A 20,917-nucleotide genomic window follows, 5' to 3' on the forward strand; every position below is an offset into this window, starting at 1 on the left:
GGAGGGGACTCCTTGGGCAGGGGTTTGGGAGTTGGTCGATTTTATCCCAGCGGTGCCAGAGCAGCAGTGACTTGTGGGTGGGCAGGCTGCTTCCCTGGGGGAGACAAGTAGTGCTCATGAGTCACACCGCCCGAAATACAAGCAAAGCTGCCTCCATCGCCTTTTGCTGCAGCCCAGATTGACAAGTTTGTTTGAAATCGCGATCCACGGGGTATATTTATAATCGCACCTTTAAGAAAAATCTTTTTGCAGGCCTCCCCTCCCCCCACAGCCAGCCTCTCGGCTGGCGGGGCTTCTGCGAGCAAAGATACCTCGCGGTGGGGGTGGGGGGCGGCGGCGGCGGGGGGAGCACCACCTGCCGCACCGTGCTGCACCCGCACCAAGGAGTCACTCTGTGGGCTTGGTGGCCCCAGGCTGGGCAACGAAAAGGAGCGGCCTGGCCGCTCTTCCAGGCGCACAGCCCACCAGCGGGGGCCGCCCGTTCACCCCCGATCGACCCCCAGCTATGGAATTTCATTTATTAAATGTCGAGGCGGCTACTGGCAGCCCCATCGCTTGGCTGTCTTTGTTTCTCGGCTGTGTGGGCGCGTCTCGAGCACGTGGCAGCTGGAGCGCGCAGACCGGAGGAAAAGCGACCTGGGTTTGGTCTAGGGCCGGCTGGCAAAGAGGCCCGGCTGCTAAGGGCACAGGTCCCCCCATCCAGGCTGAGCTCCCCCCTCCCAGAGCTCCAACACTTCAGCAGGATGATTCACCCCGTTGCCCCCTCCCGCCCGCCAGCTCCACCTCCTGGCTGGCCTGGGGACTACCTGGGAGTGGCCCAGGAAAAGAGCCACACTCCCCAAACTTTGTTCCGGAAGCCCCCAGCCCCGCCACTGCAGTTTCTGGGCCTGGGACTAGGGATAAAAGGGCTTCGGGATTTCCCTTTGGAGATGTCGCCACCTCAGGAAGCGGGACAGTAAAAGAGAAATCTCAGACAAGGTTCTAAAAACAATTTAATGAGGAAATGTACAGGCATTCTCCCGGCCACTCCTAGCCGTCCCTCCCCCGGTTCCAGCCCCCTCCCCAACTCCGGCTGCAGCCACAACACTCTGCTGACCCCTCGTGGTAGAGGTGGGCAGCGGTCCCCGGTTGCCGAAGACGCCAGCTGGCTCCTCCCAGGCTGGAGAAAGGGGCGAGGCAGTCCACTCCTCCCTTATCCTTTCCCGCCTGGGCCTGGCACCGCAGGGTGTGGAGGAGGAAGGAGAGAAGACCACATAAAGAAACCTGAGAGAGGCGCAGAGAGTTTGCAAGCTTTTGCTAGCACCTCCCACACAAACACTTCTTGGATTGTTCGAAGTAGGGCTGGTATGGAATCCCTAATTCCTGTCCTGTTCTAAGGTGGACTCAAGAAGGCACTGTGCCCGGTCCCGCCACCTGTCTCTACCCGCCCGGTTGCGGGCTGGATGCGCCGTTTCCCAGGGCAGTTACTATCCTTAGCTCACCCCAGTAGGTAGTATTTAGAGTCTCATTTAGAGGTGAGTTGTCTGAGAAAGAAAATTTAAGCAATTTGCTTACGGTCAGGCGGTTAGTGAGGAGGAATTCGAACTCTGGTTTAAGATCCCAATCCCTCCTCCCTCCAGGGACTGGGCCACGCCTCTAGGTCCTTCCAGCCCCTGCAGTAGGCAGCCCCAGAGGTCAATTACACTTTTACCACGGCGTCTGCCGGGCCCCTTCTGGAAGGACCTCTCTGTCCCGGGGTTATTCAGGAAGGAGGCAGTCTCTGGAATCAGCCACTTCCTCTCCTGAGGGGAACCACACTGAGTGGAGGTGGGAAGCTGCCACCTGCTGCTTTCTCTGCCCAGCCCCACTCTGGTCCTTGCAGAGGACAGCAAATGGGGGGAGGGGACTGCCCTTCCAGCCTTAGTGGTCATTCCCCTTCGAATGTCAAGTGTGAAAGATGGAATTTAATTTTCTAAGAGGGCAGGGAAGACCCCTACGTAATATTTCACGTGCCAGATCCCTGGTTTTGGAGCAACCTTTGGTACTAATGTCCCGCATCTTTCTCAGGAGTCCCCCCATCACTCTCCTTGGAATCTGGATCCCTCAGGTTCCACTGGGACCCAAACTCCATCCTGAAGGCCACACCTTGCCGCGCCCTCTAAGGCTTGAGCAAGGCCTGTAGCCCCTTCCCTCTCCCTAAAAAGGAAAATGGCCCGTGGGTGGGGGTGCGCCCCGGCCCACCCGGCGTCAAGACACTGTCTCCGTTCCCGCCAGGCCTGACTCCCTCCCCACACGCTCATGGGAGCAGGGGGGCAGTGCGGGACCCTCTCCCGCCACCGGCCACCCGCCACCCGCAGTTCCACGAGGCGGACTACATGCCCCATGATGCCACGGGGCCGAGCTACAACAAGCTCTGCCCCGGGCACCCGGGTCTCCCTCCTCTCTCCCCCGCATCCCCGCATCTCTCGCCGGCCGCTCGGGCTGAGGGCCCGGCAATGCAGCTGCGGGGAGCCGGGGGCGGCGGGCGCGCGTCCCTGCGGCGGCGTCCCCGGGGTTCGCGCCCCGTGCGCCCCCGCGCCCGCTGCGGGCGCCTGCTCCCTCCGCCGAGCGGCGTCTTTGTGTGCGGGGGTGTGGGAGGTGAGGCGCGAGTCCGCGCCGCGCTGCCGAGAGCCCGCTCCCTCCCCGGGCGGGTGGGGGCCTCTCCGCGCCGCCCGCCACCGCCTCGCGAGGACGCCCGCGGCCCGCGCCGCCCGCACAGCGCCGGGCGCGCCGCCCCCGCCCGCCGGCGCCGCTCGCACATGCCCGAGCCGCAGCCCTGCGAGCAGGCAGCGCCGGCCCCCCGCCCCGCGGCCCCGGGCCCCGGCTCCGGCGCCGTCCCCCCTCCCCGGCCGGGCGCCGCGGCCCTGGCATGAGGAGCGGGCGATGATCCCGGCCAACGCCTCCGCCAGGAAGGGGCCCGAGGGCAAGTACCCGCTGCACTACCTCGTGTGGCACAACCGCCACCGCGAGCTGGAGAAAGAGGTCCGCGCCGGCCAGGTACGAGCGCCGTCGGGGCGCCGCGGGGACCCCCCACGGCCGGGCACGCCCGCCGGGTGTGGGGAGGGGGCGCGGCACGGGCTGTCCCGCCTCCCCGGCGAGTTTGCAGCGCTTCTTTGTTCGCAGCCGCGGCTTTTGTGCTTGTTGACCGAGAGAGGGTGATGGGAGCGGCCCCCGCCCGCTCCCCTCCGGCTCGGACGGACGGCCCACTCGTGCGCCGGACCCTCCCAGGTTGGGGGTCGGGGACACTGTGCCCCTCCTCGGCCGAGGCCGAGGGCTGCGGGGAGGGGCTGCCGGCTCGGGTCTGTGCCCCATGTGGTGGCAGAGTCCGCGGAGCAGCCGAGTGGCGACACATCCCGCGTGAGTGTGCGGAGGTGGGCAAGGCCTGCGTCGGGAGGGGGTCACAGGTCAAGGATCAGAGAATAGGCTGTGACACTCCCAGGCATCCCAGCCCCACCCAGTGCCCTCTACCCCCAGGGGCGAGCGCTACATCTGTTTGCTCAGATTGGGCAGAGCCCCTGGATCCCTCAGAGCCCAGCGCCGGCTCTGGAATGGGGAGTGGAGAAAGAGAGACACCCCCCCCCCCCCCCCCCGCCGCGCGCTTCTTGGGGAAGCCCTGAAGGGCCTTGTCCAGGTGCTGAAAGGAGCTCGCCTGCCCTCTGGTGCTGGGGCCTGGCGCTGAGGAAGCTAGGGGCCACTGGCCACAGGAAGGCTTTGAGGTTCTGTGCACAGGGCGGGCTCCTTGGTTCCTGCCAGTCAGTGAGAACGGGTGGGTCAGCCAGCTTTGGCTGGGCAGTGGCTTCCCAGAGGACCGGGTAAGGGATGGGGTCTCCTGGTCACTCTTCAGGACCAAGGCAGGCACGGTTCACAGGTAGCTCCCGACTTTGCCTTTGGTTCTCCAGGCCACAGATGGGCATTTGGGGTGTGGACAACTCACCCTCCAGGGTGGGGGAGCTGGAGCTGGAGCTGGGCCCAGCCTGCCCTGGTTTGCCTCAGGCCAGCAGACTTGCTCCAGATCTGAGACCCTGGGGGCATGGGAGTGGTTCATTCAGCAGTTGTCCCCTTGGGGAATATGCCTTTTGAGGGCCACTTCCTGAGTCACAGGAAGTTCAGTTTGAGGAGCTGTCTGCTTCCCAAAGGACGTGTGAGGTGGAGAGCAAGGTGAGGGTCAGAGAGTGTCTGAAGTCCACCGCCGAGCCCTCAGAGCGGGAAAGCGTCCGCTTCTGCAGAGCAGTCCTGGGAAGTGCTGGGGTGACCCGAGCCTGCAAGCCTCTGGGCTGGTTGGGGTGTCCACTTACATTCTACCTCTGCTTAAACAAGGGCACTCCACATTGCTCCTCGGACCATGCCTCTGTTTATCCATCATAAAGGAAGTGGTTTGCAACCATAGAGCCCTAATGAAGGAAGCGAGGCCTGAGTGGTAGGTCCTGGGGGACGAAGATGAACAAACCAGACACATCCCCTGCTCTCAAGGAGACCCTGTTCTGGTGATGTGAGCCTGAACAGGGATACATAGTAGGATGTGCGGGGCGCTAAGACAATCCGGTCTCTTCTGACTCTTTCCTGTTTTCCTTCCCTGAGGGCAAAAGACAGGCTACGGATACAGGTTACAGCTGGAGGGATTTAAATCTGGTTACAGCTGGAGGGATTTAAATCTGATCGGAGAGGAACTTCCTGATGGGGTGATTGATGATTGGTCCAAGGACTGTTAGGCAGAAGGCGAGTGGCTGAATCTCCAGAAGGTCTCAGTTACACTGCCTTGTCTGAGGGCTGGGTGGTTCTTTTCTTGCTGAGATTGGAGGGAGGCAAAATGCCCTAGAAGAAAAGACTCTCACCTCGGCCTCTCTGATAGTACTCAAGTCAGCCATCTTGCTGGAGTGAGACTGGGGTGGGGAGCCCGGGAACCCGCTGTATGTGGGGGTGCTTTGGGCTGCTAAGTGTGTTCCTCTCTCCCCTCCGGCTACCACAGAAACTAGGCACTAGGTTCAGCCCTATCTTCACCCTCCCATCCCTCCCAGTTCCCTGGTGTGTTAATGTTTCCTTGAAACTGAGGGACAAGGAGGGACACCGCCTTCCCTGATCCAGGATAGCGGGGGGGGGGGGGGGGGTGTAATATAGGGCACTGGTTGAAGTTAACCCTTGTTCAGCCACAAAGGAGTCAGGCCAGTCCTCTCCTTTGCTCCAGGGGTGCCAAGAAGGGGAATGCCAATCAGTCTGGGTGAGAGAGGCTTCTGGATGTATCTCTACTCTAGGACTGACCCAGAGGGGCCCTTGCATCCAAAGTGTGCACTATTCAGTCCTCAGGGCATCAGGGCCCCAGGGAGAGCTGAGGTGCCCCACCCAGCCCTTTCCTTGCCCCAGGGATGGGCCTGGGGGCAGCCACCTATCATCATAGTGAAACCCCATAGACCCTAGGCATCCCAGCAGGGGTTCCCTGACCTCTGGTCCCCCTAGCACTCACTGTGCCAGAAAACATCCAGGCTTTCCTCAAGCACACAGCAGCTGGGTTTCCCTGGTCTTCACCTGGCATAGCTGCCTCTTCTGCGCTCCAAGAAAGCCCCGCAGAGGCCCTCCCATGGGCAGGCTCGGCAACACTGGCAGGCTGGGGAGGGGGGTGGCATGGCAGGCTTCAGAGCAGGTTGGGTGGCTTTGCTCAGCGCCCCCACCCCCATAGCTCTTCTTCGGGGCTGGAAACCGGGAGTGGTGGGGAGATGGGAGGTGCTCATCAGGTGTTTTGGTGAAGGGAAGGGTCCATGACCACCCCTGGCTGGCACCCAGCAGGATGATGGTTGCTGGGTACCCTGCTTCCTGTCATAACACGCCCTGCCAGGTCGGGAAGGGGCAGGGGGCTGTAGGCCAGTGGATGTGCCAGTTTCCCCTTGGCTGGCGAGGCCTTGAGGTTGGCTCAGCTGGCTGTGTTCTTGAGTCACAAGCCCCTGGTGTTCCCTGGGGGGCGGGAGGTGGAGGTTAGGCTCTAAAGCTCCCGGTGGGAGGGCCGAGGGGAGCAGGGTTCTTCCCCTGGCAACAGGCACTCTGGAGGGGGCCAGACTGTGTTCCCAAGGAAACATTTTCTTTCTTCCTGGGGCTGCCTCCATCATGGTCCTCCTCCCTGGTTTCCTCAGTTCATCCTCCTGACCTAGAGGCAGGTGAGATGGGATTGTGGGGGCCCTAGATGCTCAGACAGAGGCTACCGCACCGGGGGTACCTGCTATGTCCCAGAGCACCTGGGACCCCCTCTCCCCCAAAGTAGGCATTCCCGCAGCTGACGAGCTGGGAAGCTCAGAGAGGGACCCGGTAGCCCCGAAAACCCAACATCAGTGAGTCTGGGAAGCAGGGGAGGGGCTGCGTGGGAGGAGAGGCAGCAGGGGCCACCCTCGGCCACCCAGCTCAGCTCAAGGAGGCATCCCGCCTCCCTGACCCTGGAGTGAGCCAGGGAAGGCTGGGAAGCAGTGACCAGCCCAGCCTCCGGTGTTCCTCCTTGGGGCTGGGGGAGGCAAAGGGGCAGGGAGAGGAGACCAAGGCTGAGCATGCAAGGCTCTGTGCTCTGGCCCTTCACCTTTCTTTTCCAGCTGTATACATTTGGTGTGTCCTTGTAACATTTCATTTAACAAAAGGGTTCTGCTAATGCTAAACAAGTTTGCAAAATACCTTGCTAGTGCCCGTGGGCTCAAGGGTACGCGGCGCGCAGATACGCTGGCCATGACCGTGCGTGTTCCTGGGCAGGAGATGCCTGCGGATCCGGAGGGCGGCTGAGCACGCAGGTGCTGGTACACCTGGGGGGCGCATGGACCCTGAGCCTGGCGGCAAAAGGAGTAGCACTGGGTATTCCTATGGCACCTGTTCACGGGTGTGCCTGTCCAGGTGTGTGCCCGAGCGGAAGCAGGGAGTCCCTCTGCCTAGGGGGCCCCAGCCCCTAAGCTCAGTAGAACCCCGCTTTTGTCCAGCGGAGGCCTGCTACGGTGCAGAGTTTCATTCTCTTGCTGGGGAGGCCTGGGTGTGAGGTTTCATGGGAAACCTTTTCATTCCAGCAATGACAGAGCTGCAGGCCTTTGCTGAGGAAATTAATGAATTCTCCCACCTGGGCCCGGCGGCAAGGTGCCATTTCCACCGCAGGCCCTGCTCTGGGCGGGTTGGAGGAGCTTCTTTGGGGGTTGGCTGGGTGTATTCGGGGCCCACGTCGGCCCTGGCAAACAGCAGGGCCCTGGAGACCCTGGGCAGGGCCCCTGAGGGGTGGGGGGAGGGAGGGGCAGCCGTGCCCAGCTAGCAGTGCCAGCCTCTCTCCAGGGCCTCGAGGTGAGGCACCGGAGGGGGACGGTGGCAGGCAGCATCTGGAACTCCGGGGCTGGGCGGGGTGCCCTGTCCGCTCCCTGGGGCCTTGTTAGCAGCGGCGGCAGCGTCTGGGGCAGGGCTGGGGGGACGCCTCAGTGGCTCAGCTGCAGCCCCATGGGAAGACTCCTCCTGACTTTCCCAGCTCAGGAGCTGTGGATCCTCTACTCCCACCCCAGGACTCAGGGCCCCCCCAGTTCGGACGCCCAGGGGCTCAGCCCATCCCGTAACAGGTGAAGAGTAAACGGTGCTCTCCCTCCTCTGTGGGGAGCTGGTGTAGAGGAGCGTGGGGTGGGGGGTGCTCAGATCTCTAAGCCACAGCTCACAGGGCCACGTGGGCCAGGCACACTCTTTTTTTTTTTGAGGTTCCCAATATCTTTAAAAAGGAAGAAATGAGGGCGTCTGGCTGGCTCAATCAGTAGAACTTGTGACGCTTCATCTTAAGGTCATGTGTTCAAGCCTCACATTGGGCGTGGAGCCTCCTTAAGAAATTAAAAATAAACAATGAAGAAATGCCAACACGAGGTTATAAAAATTATATAAATTACTTAAATTATTTAAAAAAATTTTTAAGATTTTATTTTTTTATTTGAGAGAGAGAGAGCATGAGAGAGAGAGAGATAGAGAGCACGAGAGGGGGGAAGGTCAGAGGGAGAAGCAGACTCCAGGATCATGACCTGAGCCGAAGGCAGTTGCTTAACCAACTCAGCTACCCAAGTGCCCTAAAATGTTTTGTTTTTGACAAAGGAGTTCATTTTCAAGTTTTAAAACATATTTAGCTGCTGTTAGAGGCTTGTCATTAAAAAGCAGCAGTCCTCACTCCAGCCCTCCCCACCTCTCTCATTCCCTGGAAGCGACCACTTGGAACTCTAGGCTGTTCTGTTTTTTACCTCCATAGTTATACACAATATACGTCTACGACTATTTGTCGTAGTTTGTCAGTTTTACATGTTATTGCCTTCCCGTCCCCATGTCCCTTAAATATAATCATTTGTGCATTTGTTGAACAAATATTTATTAAGTACCAGTTGTGTGCCAGGCACTGTCTAGGGACTGGGGATGTAGCGTTGAACAGAACACACAGGGACCCTCCCTCTGTGGGGCTTACAGTCTAGGTGAGGGAGACGACGAAAAAATGAACAAGCAATCTCACGTGGGAAGAGGACTAAATCAGGATCAGTGGCGACAGATAGATACACAGCAAGTGTCATTTAAGACGGTTGTTAAGGGCAGGCCTGAGGAGGTGACATTTGAGGGGCTACCTGAATGAAGTGAGGGAGGCAACGCTGAGGCCTCCTAGGGTATGGAGCAGAGTGGAGTTTGGAGGAGGGGTGGGAGAGCACATGGGTTCAAAGAGACGTCCGGGGCTGTTGGATTCTATTCCAAACAGATGGGAAGCCTCGGCAAGGTTTTGAGCTGAAGGGTGTCAGGACCCGAGGTACATTTCACAGGATGATGGGGACTGTGATGGGTCATGTGGAGAACGGACCTCAGAGGCCAAAAGAGGAGTGAAGAGACCAGTGAGGAGGCTACCAGGCCACCAAGTGAGAGACAGGGTGGCTGCCACCAGGATGGTAGGCTCAAGGTGATGAAAGCTGAGAAGAGTCTGGATCTGTTTTGAAGGTAGAGCCCATAGGTCAGGTCTATGCTGATGGATTAGACGTGGAAGGTGAGAGAAAAGGAAGAGAGGAAGACCGTTACAAAAGTTTTGTTTGTTTGTTTTTGCCAAAAAGGGGAGTGAACTGAGGTAATGTATCCTAGACGGGAGAATTGGGGCAGGTACAGCTGTCCAGGAATGACTGGAGCGAAGAGGGCAAGGGAAAGATGAGAAGTCGCGGGAAGTCGGGGTGTCCCATTTTGTCTCATGAGTTCTCTTATCTTTTCATGTATTTCTGAGGACGTCAATTACTGTTTTCCCTCCAGAAAGTTTTCTGTCTCCTGCATTGACAGTGTTTTCTTTGGGTTTTTAGCATCTATTTGCATGTTTTGATATCTCTCATGTTGGTGGCTTTCCTCAAATGTCCAACCACCTTTGACTGTTGGGGCGTACTTAAGAATGGGGGTGTGGAGGGGCGCCTGGGTGGCACAGCGTCTGACCGGTTTCAGCTCAGGTCACGATCTTGGGGTCGTGAGATCGAGCCCTGTGTTAGGCTCTGCGCTCAGTGCAGAGCCTGCCTGGGATTCTCTCCCCTGCTCCCTCTGACCCTCCCACTCATGCGCATGCTCGCTCTCTCTCTCTCAAATAAATAAATCCTAAAAAAAAAAAAAAAAAAAAAAAAGAATGGGGGTGTGGAATTTGTTGATGTCACTACTATGTAATGATTGGTTGGCAAGCTGGCCTGCTTATTGTAGGGTCCTCACATGTCTGTACCCAGAGGTCTTTGGTGCCTCTGATGTCTCCAGAGAAGAATCCTCCAGTCTCCTGCCAGGGGTGGGATGGGGCCGTGGTGTGTACTGTCGGGCTGTCAGTAGTTCAGGACCTGAGGCAGGGAAAAACCGTTCACTACTTTTTAGCCCTGTGACCTCATCCTCAGGCCAGTGTCCCCACATCCAGTGCATCTCAGGCTGAGTTTCGACTGAGAATAAATAATAAATTCCTGGCATCCTGTGGAGGGGAAGGGGGGGCATCTCCCAGCTTTACAAGGTTCTGAATTTTAACCAGCTCCCCTGTATTTAGCTCTGAGCCTTACTCACACCTCTGCCATCCCCGCGGTCTGCATGCTCTAGACATTTTAAGGGTGATCTGGCCTGACACTCACTGGGGGCTCCCCTATGTGGATGCTTGGGTTCTAGTACCCTCGGCTCGCCTAAGTCAGTTGTAATGCCCCGGCCACTTGCCACGTCCTAAGATGTATTAACATTTCTCATCTGCTAACATCTCTTCTCTTTACTCTTGTGGGTTTTAAATATTTTATTGACATTCTTATAGTTACTCACAAATTTTCCTTTTGGGGCACTCTTCATTCCTTTGTACGGATCTAAGTTTCCATCTGTTAACATTTTCCTTCCACTTGAATAACTTCCTTTAACGTTTCTTGCGTGTCTTCTGGAGATAAATTCTCTTAGCTTTTTTTGTTTGTCCACAAAAGTCTTCATTTCCCCTTCATTTTTGAAGGGTATTTTTCACAGGATATAGAATTCTAGGCCAACATTGTTCCCCCAGCACTTTAAACATTTCGTTCTATTGTTTTCTAGCTTGCATGGTTTCCCTTGAGAAGTGTTCGGTATAGTGTGTGTCTCATTTCTCAAAACGATTTTAAGATGTTCTTTTTATCATTAGTTTTCAGCACTTGATTGTGATGGGCTTGGTGTTGTTTTCTCGGTGTTTACCTTGCTTGGGATTCGTTGAGTTTCTTGGTTCTGTGAGTTTATCATTATGTTAGTTTGTGCAAAAAATTACCACAGACTGGGTTAAAACAACAAAATTTTATTCTCTCATTGTTTTGGTGGTTGAAAGTCCAAACTCAAGGAGTCAGCAGGGCCCCACTGCTTCCAGAGGTCCAGGGGAGAATCCTTCCTTGCCTCTTCCAGCTTCTGGTGTCTCCAAGCATTCCTTGGCTTGTGGCTGCATGACTTCATTCTCTGCCTCCTCTTTACATGGAACTTCTCCTCTCTTCATGGATCTCTCTTTTGTAGGTCTTATAAAGACATCTCATTGGATTTAGGGCCCACCTGGATGATCCAGGCTGCTCTTGGGGTGCCTGGGTGGCTCAGTCGGTTAATCATCTGCCTTTGTCCAGGTCATGATCCCAGAGTCCTGGTATTGAGTCCCACATCGCTTCTCCCTCTCCCTCTGTCCCTCCCCCCATTTGTGTTCTCTATCTTTCTGTCTCTCAAATAAATAAATAAAATCTTAAAAAAAAAATCCAGGCTAATCTCGTCTTGAGATCCTTAACTTAATTTCACCTGCAAAAACCCAAGTTCCAGGGCGCCTGGGTTGCTCAGTCAGTTAAGCATCTGGCTCTTGGTTTCTGCGCAAGTCATGATTTCAGGGTCATGAGATTGAGCCCTCCATCAGGCTCCACACCCAGTGGAGAGTCTGCTTGTCCCTCTCCCTCCCCCTCTGCCCTTCCACCCCACCCCACACACACATGTGCTCACAGGCTCTCTCACTCTCAAATAAATAAATAAAATCTTAAAAAAACAAACAAACCCATGTTCCAAAGAAGATCACATTCACAGGTTCTGGGGGCTAAGGTATAGACATATATTTCAGGGGGACACCACCATTCAACCCTTTATAGTAATTTTTAAAAAACTTTTGGAAAAATGTTTACTGTTACCTCTTTAAATTTAAATTTCTCTTTAAATTTATCTCTTTAAATTTTAAAAAGATAACATCCCTTTAAATTTAAATTTTATTTATTTTTTTTAAGATTTTATTGATTTGAGAGTGTGTGAGCAGGGGGAAGGGGCAGAGGGAAAAGCAGACTCCCCAGTGATCAGGGAGCCTGCAGGGCTCGATCCCAGGACCCCGGGATCATGACCTGAACTGAAGGCAGATGCTTAACTGACTAAGCCACCCAGGCGCTGCTAAATTTAAGTTTTAAAGAGATAATGTTATGTCTTTAAATTTCTTATTTCTCCTACTTCCTTATCCTATTATTTGAGGACTCCAATTACACATATGTTAGGACGCTTTACAATGTCTCACAGATTGTTGAGGGTTTCTGAATGTTTTTCAGTACTTTTGTCCTCCTCTGTGCTCCATTTCTATTCTATGTGCTATAGTTCTGTTGTTGTGTCTTCAAGTTAACTGATTTTTTTAAAATTCTATAGTATCTAATCGAATGTTAGTTACATCCAATGAATTTTTCATTTCAGCTGTTATACTTACCTCTTATTCTCTCCCCATGAACATTGTGTTCATGTGTTTCTGTAAATTCACAAGCACATTGAGCCATTCATCATCTTTATCGTGTCTTTTTTTAAAGATCTATTTATTTATTTGAGAGAGAGAGCGCACGGGTGGGAGGGGCAGAGGGAGAGGGAGCGAGAGTCTCAGGCAGACTCCACGCAGGGAGCTCACGACCCTGAGATCATGACCACAGCCAAAACCAAGAGTCTGACACTTAACTGTGCCACTAAGGTGCCCCGTCTTTATCAGTTCTGAATATCTCCCGATTATGGGTCATATTTTCCTACTTCCTGGCATGCCTAGTAGTTTTTCTCTAGTAGTTTTGTAACTGGGTATTAGATATTGCGAACGTCGTCATGTTAAGCGTCTGGATTTTACGGTCTTCCTTTATTTATTTATTTATTTTTAAGATTTTATTTATTTATTTATTCGACAGAGATAGAGACAGCCAGTGAGAGAGGGAACACAAGCAGGGGGAGTGGGAGAGGAAGAAGCAGGCTCATAGTGGAGGAGCCTGATGTGGGACTCGATCCCATAACGCCGGGATCACGCCCTGAGCCGAAGGCAGACGCTTAACTGCTGTGCCACCCAGGCGCCCCCTACGGTCTTCCTTTAAAGAGCGTCAGGCTTTGTTCTGACCAGCGAGGCTGAGTTACTTGCACATCAGTTTGACCCTTGTGAGATTACTTTTCATCTTGGTTACACTGGATTTAGATGGGCCTCTTCTCTCCGGCTGGTGCAGCCCTACTGCTAAGCCATCCCCATTCCTGGGTCTGTGTGGAATACCCTGGGCAAACAGCGAGGACTCTCCACTCTAGCAGGTGGGGGCGTGAATGTCTCCTTGCCCTGAGACAGGAGAACTGCTGAGAATTTGCCGGCTTATTGCTCCTTTTCCGTCTAGTGTTGCTGAGTTCCCCTCCACACAGGCCAAGTTTAATGTTCAGCAGAGACTCGGAGGAACCCCGTGCAGATTCCTGGGGCTCTTTGTTTGCACAGCTCACTCCTCCCTAGAACTCTGTCCTGCAACTTCTTGCTACTTCAGCCTCCCTGAACTCCTGTCTCTGTCTCCTCAACTCCTCAGCAAGACTACCGTGCTCTGCTAGAGATTCCCCTCCCCGAATTGCTGTCCAGAATGTTCCTCCAGGTAGACATCTAAGCAGTCATAAGGCCTACGTTGTTAGTTTCTCTTGCTTCAGGGATCACAGTCCTGGACTACTTGTTGCCTACTGTCTGGAAATAATTATTTCATGTATTTTAAAGCAGTGGTTTTCTCTGTTTATGGGAGGATGATTTCAGCTTATCTCATCATGGCTGCAGTAGAAGTCTTTTGACTGGCATTTTAGTTCAGTTTGGGGAAGGAGAGGAGTAGCGTGCATGCGGTCAATTCACTGTATTTAGCTAGAGGCTTTAGACTCCCGAAATATATTTAAATATGTATGTTTAACAAACATGTCTTTATCACCCAACAAAAATCTCATTCAATTAATCATGCTATTCACAAAACAGTAATAGGATTTGTAAAACAAAAACAAAAAACAAAACAAAAAAACAGTTAATACATGGTGTCGCACAGGCAAAGGACGTGGGTTTGAAGTGGTGCCATGAACATAGTCGTTCACTGCTGTCAATGTGTTACAGCAGCTGTTTGTTAAACCTCACTCATAGTGAGAGTAGAATGTCAATGACCTCAATCGATAGCCCTTCCTGAAGGTGTGATCTTGGACCTGCAGGCTCGTCCTGCCGCAGGTGCCCTCCTTGGCCAACAGCCTTTCTAGAGCGCCTTCAACCCTAGGCTTACTCTTTACGGGCAGCCCACTTTGGAGCCTCGGAGGAGTGAACCCAGTCAGGGGACCTAGGCGGACGGGAAAGGAGGAAGGTCCTTCCTCTCTCAGAGCTGCTTCCTGCCCTGTCCCGCAGGCCTCTTTGCACCCCGGCCCCTGCGCATCGTGTCTGTCTGTCTGCGGGGTGGGCAAGGCAGGGCAGCCGCGCGGTTGCTGGCAGCCTAGAGGCGGTTGGGTTCGGACGGGCTGCCTCCGAAGTGACCGGGGATACATCTTCACCTCCTTCTCCAGGTGGACATCGAGCAGCTGGATCCCCGCGGGCGGACCCCCCTGCACCTGGCCACCACACTGGGACACCTCGAGTGTGCCCGCGTGCTCCTAGCGCACGGCGCCGACGTGGGCAGGGAGAATCGCAGCGGCTGGACAGGTGGGCGCCCCTGCTCACCCCAGCCCCTCAGCCAGGGTCTCCCAACTTCATAGCCTGCCCCTCGGTTCACAGAGGGGGGCCCGGGCAGGGTTGTGCCCTGTGACGGTGCTCCCCCCCCAGTCCTTCAGGAGGCTGTGAGTACCCGGGACCTGGAGCTGGTGCAGCTGGTGCTGCGGTACCGGGACTACCAGCGGGTGGTGAAGCGCCTGGCGGGCATCCCCGTGCTGCTGGAGAAGCTGCGCAAGGTGAGGGCCGCCTCCCCGCCGAGCCCTCGGACCCTGTCGAGCACGGGCTTAGGCGCTCTCCTTCTCCCTCTCCAGGCCCAGGACTTCTACGTGGAGATGAAATGGGAGTTCACTAGCTGGGGTAAGGGGGCCGAGGGGGCCTCTCCGGGCTTTCTCCCCGCTCAGGGCTTTTGTACCTGCGGCTCTGTGGCCATAGCTCCTCCCGGGGCTCCTTCTCATCGTTTAGTTCCCAGCTCTGTGCCACCTCCTTAGCGAGGCTTTTCCACGCTGCCTCAGACGCCGTCTGGGTTCCATCATTATTGCTTCCTTCGCTTTGTAATGAGTCGCTCATTTGTTTGTTATTGTCACTCCTTGCTGGAAGGTAAGCTCCCAGAGGGTCCTGTGTTGTTCAGTGTTGTATCCTCAGTGACTAGAACAGTGCCTAGTACACAGTAGGTGTTTAATAAATATTTGTTGGAAGATGGGATGAAAGACTGAGTGAGTGAATTAACACGTGGCGGCCCCTAGGGACTTGCTAGCGGCTGGGACGCACCCGTCCCCGGCTTCAGGTCTGCTTTCACGTGGGGGGAGCTGGGGAGTTCTCCTGTCCTTTCCCAGCCACACCGCTGACGCTGACCCCCGTGGCCTGAGGTGGCCCAGGTTGGGTGGGCCAGGCAAACTGAAGCCACCTCTGACCTTCCCTTCCACTCAGTGCCCTTGGTGTCCAAGATCTGCCCTAGCGACACCTACAAAGTATGGAAGAGTGGGCAAAACCTACGGGTAGATACCACGCTCTTGGGCTTTGACCACATGACGTGGCAGCGAGGGAACCGCAGCTTCGTCTTCAGGGGCCAAGGTCAGGCAGGCAGGCGGTGGGGCAAGGTGGGAAGGCTGGGGACACCCCCCTGCCACCTCTGACACCCCTGTGCTGTTCTGCGGCCGGCAGACACGAGCGCCGTGGTCATGGAGATCGACCACGACCGCCGGGTGGTGCACACGGAGACTCTGGCGCTGGCCGGGCAGGACCGCGAGCTGCTGCTGGCCGCCGCCCAGCCCACCGAGGAGCAGGTGCTAAGTCGGCTCACCGCTCCCGTCGTCACCACACAGCTCGACACCAAGAACATCTCCTTTGAGAGGTGAGCGGGCACAGCCTCGGTAGCCTCAAGCCAGCCTGCTGGGGCGCCCCTCACCTGGACCCCTCTGCTTCCCCAGGAACAAGACCGGCATCCTGGGCTGGCGCAGCGAGAAGACCGAGATGGTGAACGGCTATGAAGCCAAGGTGAGGCTTGGTCCCGGAGAGGCCAACCTCTGGCCTGCTGCCAGCTGGGCGGGCCTTCCTGCCCCCCCCCCCAGGTGCAGAGGCGATGCAGCGTGGGGGGAAGGGCGCTAGACTAGAGGCAACCGATGCGGACGGCCAGAGTTTATTGAGCACTTACTGTAGTTGTGCTCAAGGCACTGTCCCCGCTTTTTATTTGTATGTATGTATGACTATGTGGCAGGCGCATGCGCACACTCACACACGCACACACACACCGTTGAATCCCAACAACGCTTATTCCTGTTATGCAGATGTTTACTGAGCCTTTCCCACAGTATCCCACTGACTCTTCGCCAGGGCTCCGTGGAGGAGGGTGCTGGCCCGTCGTCCGATGAGGAAACAGGCTTGGAGCGGTCACATGACCTGTACAGGGTCGCACAGCTATCAGGGGCAGAGCTGAGGCTCCGACCTGGGCTGTCTGAGTCCAAAGCCAGGCCTTTACCCCTGAGGATACTGTGTTGGTCTCTCTGGGACCCCTGGCACCCCCATGGGGCCTCGGGGTGGTGCCAGTGAAGGCAGGAGCTAATGCCAGCGGCGTGGCTCTGCGGGGTTTCCTCCTGGAAGGCTTCCCTGGCCTGCTAGATGGGCTAAGGCCTCTGCTTTTGGTTCCCACAGCCCTGTGCTCCTCCCACCAGAGTGGGTGTCACACTGTGTTATAACTGTCCCTTTTCTTGTCTCTTCAACTTTTGTGTGAACCTCAAATGGGTGGGGGGATTCTAGGCATGCTCCTTCACCACTGTACCCCTGATGCCTGCCTCAGTGCCCGGCACATAAAGGCTCCTCACAAAATGTTTGTTGAATGAATAAGAGAATGGATGAATGACTTCATATATTTACTTGGCCAGAGGCTGGGAGATTGGAGCAGACAGCTCCCCCATCCCCCAGTGGACCCTCCCTTGCAGCAAGTGTTCATGATGCCCTTGGTGGCAGGGGGTGGGGTACCAGAATTGTCTTTGAGCCCTTTCCTCATCTGTCCCCAGGTATATGGGGCATCCAATGTGGAGCTCATCACCCGGACACGGACAGAGCATCTGTCAGAACAGCACAAGGGCAAGGTCAAAGGTAATGAAGCAGGGGTGGATGGGGGGAGGTGTGAGGGAGCAGCGCCCACTCCAGTCCTTCCATCCATGTTCCCTGCGACATCCCAGCAAAAGCCAGGATAGTTTATTCACGCAAACATGTTTCAGTTCAAGTGCCAAGTGCTAATAATTGAGAGTGCCTGGAATGCAGCTAGGAAGATTCTAGGCAACATTTGGGCTCACTGGGAGGGAACGCTACAACTGGTAACTGATGTCTGCGTTGGATTTGGGGTCGACGTGTCACGTGTTTATTGGCTGGCCCAGTCTGGTGGGACGTATCCTAAGCAGTAAGTCAGGGGGCCTGCCACTGACCCTCTGTTCCTCTTGCCGCCACACCAGACTCTTGGGCGTCAGGGAGTCTGTCTAGAGTAGAGAGACGGGTCCTACCTCACAGGGGAACAACATGAGGGAATTAAGACGGAAGTGCCTGAAGGAAAACACACACTGACAAGTGCGTACCCAGCACTGTTCACCAAGGGCAGGTATTTCTTGTCCAGTGTCACCAACCTGGACATTTTTGGAAGTTTCTCCAGAGCCCCAGGCCTAATTTTATTCCTGCTGTGCTTGTTGCCGTCCTGGTCCCTGTCCCTTGGAGTCCTCAGTCCCCTTCAGATGCAGGTGCCCGAGTGTTTGGTGTGGGTGAGCGGTCCTCCCCGCCTGCCAGGAACCAGCCTCCTCCCTAGGTCTCGGGGGCTGGCACTTCTGAGGGTGGCAGTGTCCTCTGAGATGCCACATTTCTTGTAGGCTGCAAGACACCTCTGCAGTCCTTCCTGGGAATTGCTGAGCAGCATGGGGGCCCCCAAAATGGGGTGAGTGCATGCCAGGGGTGCCCTTGTGTGGAAGGGTATGGATGTGGCTCAGGAGGAGGCCTGGGAGGCATCCTACCTGGCACGGCCCGTGTGGAACCACTTTCCACACTGCCCAGGGCCATGTCAGCTCCACGGTGCCCCGGGGGATAGCGCCGGGGCCGTGATACCAAATGGTTGGCCTGGCAGCAGAGACTGAGAGGGGCTCATGGGCACCTCCTCATGTACAGACCCTGATCACTCAGACTCTGAGCCAAGCCAACCCCACTGCCATCACCGCAGAAGAGTACTTCAACCCCAACTTCGAGCTTGGCAACCGGGACATGGGCCGCCCCATGGAACTGACCACCAAGACACAGAAGTGAGGCCCCCTGAGGGTGCTGGGGGGGGTGGGCTGGGCAGGGCTGGGCGGGGTCTCCAGAAGGTACTGGGAGGCCATGGCTTCTACTCTGCCCCTCACCCCTTGGGATTTGGGGGGGCAGGTTCAAGGCCAAGCTGTGGCTGTGTGAGGAGCATCCCCTGTCCCTGTGTGAGCAGGTGGCCCCCATCATTGACCTCATGGCTGTCAGCAATGCGCTTTTCGCCAAGCTCCGGGATTTCATAACCCTTCGCCTGCCACCTGGTTTCCCGGTCAAGATTGGTGAGAGCCCACCCCCATTTCCTCTCAGCCGCGTGTGTGTGTGTGTGTGTGTGTGTGTGTGTGTGTGTGTGTGTGTGTGTGTGTTGGGGGCGGGTGGGGCTTAGATCGGGTAAGGATCGGGGTGCCTAAGGTGTGAGAAGGTGGGTGGTGGCACCCGGCTGTTTCTTCATCCTCAGAAATCCCCATCTTCCACATCCTCAACGCCCGCATCACCTTCGGGAACCTCAACGGCTGCGATGAGCCAGTGCCGTCGGTGCGAGGCAGCCCCAGCAGTGAGACCCCTTCCCCGGGCAGCGACTCCTCCAGCGTCAGCAGCTCCAGTTCCACCAGTGAGCCCCTCCCCATCTGCGCGTCCGCCCTCACGGCCCTGCCCGCCGAGCCCTGGCCGGCTCCCTGCCCGGGGGTAGGCCGGAGGGTGGGTGCGGCCGCGCTCTGACCCCCAGCCTGGCGCCCTCAGCCTCGTGCCGCGGCTGCGAGATCTCCCCGGCGTTGTTCGAGGCCCCGCGCGGCTACAGTGTGCTGGGCGGCCAGCGCGAGGCGGCGACCCGCGATGACGACGATGACCTGCTGCAGTTCGCCATCCAGCAGAGCCTGCTTGAGGCGGGCAGTGAGTATGACCAGGTGCGTCCCGCCGCCGCGCCGCGCTGCTGCACCGGGGGCTGCGGTGCCACCCTAGCCAACCGGTCCACGTCCCTCCCTCCAGGTCACCATCTGGGAGGCGCTAACCAACAGCAAGCCGGGCACTCACCCCATGTCCTACGAGGCTCGCCGACAGGACAGGTCAGTGCCTGCCAGTCCTGACCTAGCATCCCTTCCCCGAAATAACGCACGCACGGAGCCCCTCGGGACCCTGTCGCCGTGGGTGAGGACACCCATGGCTGGGCGGCCCCTCGTGGCCCCGAGAAACCCTGGTACCCTCTGTAGGGCCCCCACTGGTTTGCTGAAGGCTTCTGCCCCCACCCTTTCCTCACCCTGGGCAGTACTCCAAAAGCAGCCTCAAGGCCTTCAGATGTTAGGGCTGGGGTTCTAGAAGATGCCCACGTGTGCCGGTCCACCGTCAACTGCGAGGATGGGCTCTGTAGGGGCTGAGATCTGTCACAACGGGGTGGGAGCCAGGGAGGTGATGCAGGGCTCTTCGCCTCCGCCGGAGGGTGGCGAGGCCTCCTGTGTCCTGGGGCCTCCACGCTGTCTCCCGGCCCCGCTTATGGGCAGGTGCGCCCCGGAACCCTCGACGTATCTTACCCGCCCCCAGGAGCGCCCCGCCCACGCCGCAGCGCCAGCCCGCGCCCCCCGCCGCCCTGGCGTCGGTGCCCAGCCCGCGGCCGAGCCCGCGCCCGGGCTCCGGCGGCCACGTGTTCCGGAGCTACGACGAGCAGCTGCGCCTGGCCATGGAGCTGTCGGCGCGGGAGCAGGAGGAGCGGCGGCGGCGCGCGCGCCAGGAGGAGGAGGAGCTGGAGCGCATCCTGCGGCTCTCGCTGACCGAGCAGTAGCGCCCGCCCCGCGTGACCCGCCCCGGAGCGACACTCGCTCGGGCCCGCGTGCCCGCCGGGCTGCGGCCGGAGACTGGAGCCGCAGCCTCGGGGGCGAAGAGGCGCCCCTGGCGCCGGACGGGGAGGGGTTCGGCGCGGCCGCGGGGTACCTGTCCCGGCCAGGGCTCTGGAGGCAGCTCGCACGGCCCGGTCCCCCTGCTTTGCCGTGTCCGGACGCCCAGCACTCTATCCTGGGCTCAGACTTGTCCGAGAGGGCCAGGCCGTCCTGAGGGGGAGCCGGGTCCTTAGAGGAGCAGTGTCCCCCATCCCTCGCTCCTTCCGGCCGGTCCTCCTTTTCTGCTCACAGAACCCACTGTAGGACACTGTCCGTGAAGCCTTTGCATCTCCGCTCTTCACCCCAGGGGGGCAGCTGAGCTCCCCACGTGCTGTGTTGCTGCTTTGTCCCGGACACAAACCAGCACGTCAAGGGCCCAACTCCTCCTTCACCCCGGCATTTCAGCGTCAAGTGCACTTAGCGGGGTGCCCGGCTTCCCCAGCCCCCCCACACCCCTCCCGGGTCTCAGGGTGGTCCCAGTTTCTCCTTGGGCGGCCAGAGGTTGGAGTCCCCATCCCCAGGGCACGCTTTTGTGATCAGGGAGGGTGCCCAAGGTGGCCCCCTGGCCTGGGCAAGGCCTGGTTCCTTCATGATGTCTTGGCAAATGGGGGACAATATTTGGGCTGGGGGCGAGCACTAGACCCTGTCCCCTGGCCCCGCTTATGGGCAGGTGCACCCTGGAGCCCTCTCACCGGCTCAGGGCCCTGGCACCACCACCCACCCCTTCCCACCAGCTGCTGCTAGCCCTCTGTGGTCGTGTGTCCCACCTGCCCCCAGCCAGGGGCTGACTCTAAAACCCTTCATCCAATGGTGCTAACCCCCGGCTCTCCCCTGCCCCACCCCACCCACCCAGAGAAGC

At 57.4% G+C, this 20,917-nt stretch overlaps 1 protein-coding gene across 4 annotated transcripts; it reads left to right on the top strand.

Annotated features, from left to right (window-relative positions):
* Nucleotides 1-2,447: 2,447 nt before the first annotated feature.
* ANKRD13B (ankyrin repeat domain 13B) lies at nt 2,448-20,099 on the top strand. 4 transcript variants are annotated; one of them, XM_045773443.2, is made up of 15 exons: nt 2,451-3,015; nt 14,272-14,407; nt 14,528-14,652; nt 14,728-14,773; nt 15,344-15,487; nt 15,578-15,767; nt 15,844-15,910; nt 16,930-17,011; nt 17,773-17,837; nt 18,065-18,195; nt 18,317-18,474; nt 18,651-18,803; nt 18,932-19,095; nt 19,178-19,254; nt 19,727-20,099. In XM_045773443.2, the coding sequence occupies exons 1-15, from the start codon at nt 2,902-2,904 to the stop codon at nt 19,962-19,964; spliced, it is 1,890 nt and encodes a 629-aa protein (XP_045629399.2). In that variant the 5' UTR covers nt 2,451-2,901; the 3' UTR covers nt 19,965-20,099. The 4 variants fall into 4 exon arrangements, with proteins under 4 accessions (XP_087710781.1, XP_087710783.1, XP_045629398.2 ...); XM_087854657.1 differs by having other exon boundaries at nt 2,449-3,015; nt 14,528-14,773; XM_045773442.2 differs by lacking the exon at nt 19,727-20,099 and having other exon boundaries at nt 2,450-3,015; nt 19,178-19,712.
* The last annotated feature ends 818 nt before the right edge of the window (nt 20,100-20,917 follow it).

Source organism: Ursus americanus, chromosome 23, assembly GCF_024610735.1.
Source record: "Ursus americanus isolate L20-20 chromosome 23, mUrsAme1.1.p, whole genome shotgun sequence".
NCBI lineage: Eukaryota > Metazoa > Chordata > Mammalia > Carnivora > Ursidae > Ursus > Ursus americanus.

What these genes read in the sequence shown, in the direction of transcription:
- ANKRD13B (XM_087854655.1), top strand. Translation starts at nt 2,902, where the DNA reads ATGATCCCGGCCAACGCCTCCGCCAGGAAGGGGCCCGAGGGCAAGTAC. An exon ending in AAGAACATCTCCTTTGAGAG is followed by an intron (nt 15,768 to 15,843) that starts GTGAGCGGGCAC and finishes CTGCTTCCCCAG; the next exon opens with GAACAAGACCGGCATCCTGG. An exon ending in GCACAAGGGCAAGGTCAAAG is followed by an intron (nt 17,012 to 17,772) that starts GTAATGAAGCAG and finishes CATTTCTTGTAG; the next exon opens with GCTGCAAGACACCTCTGCAG.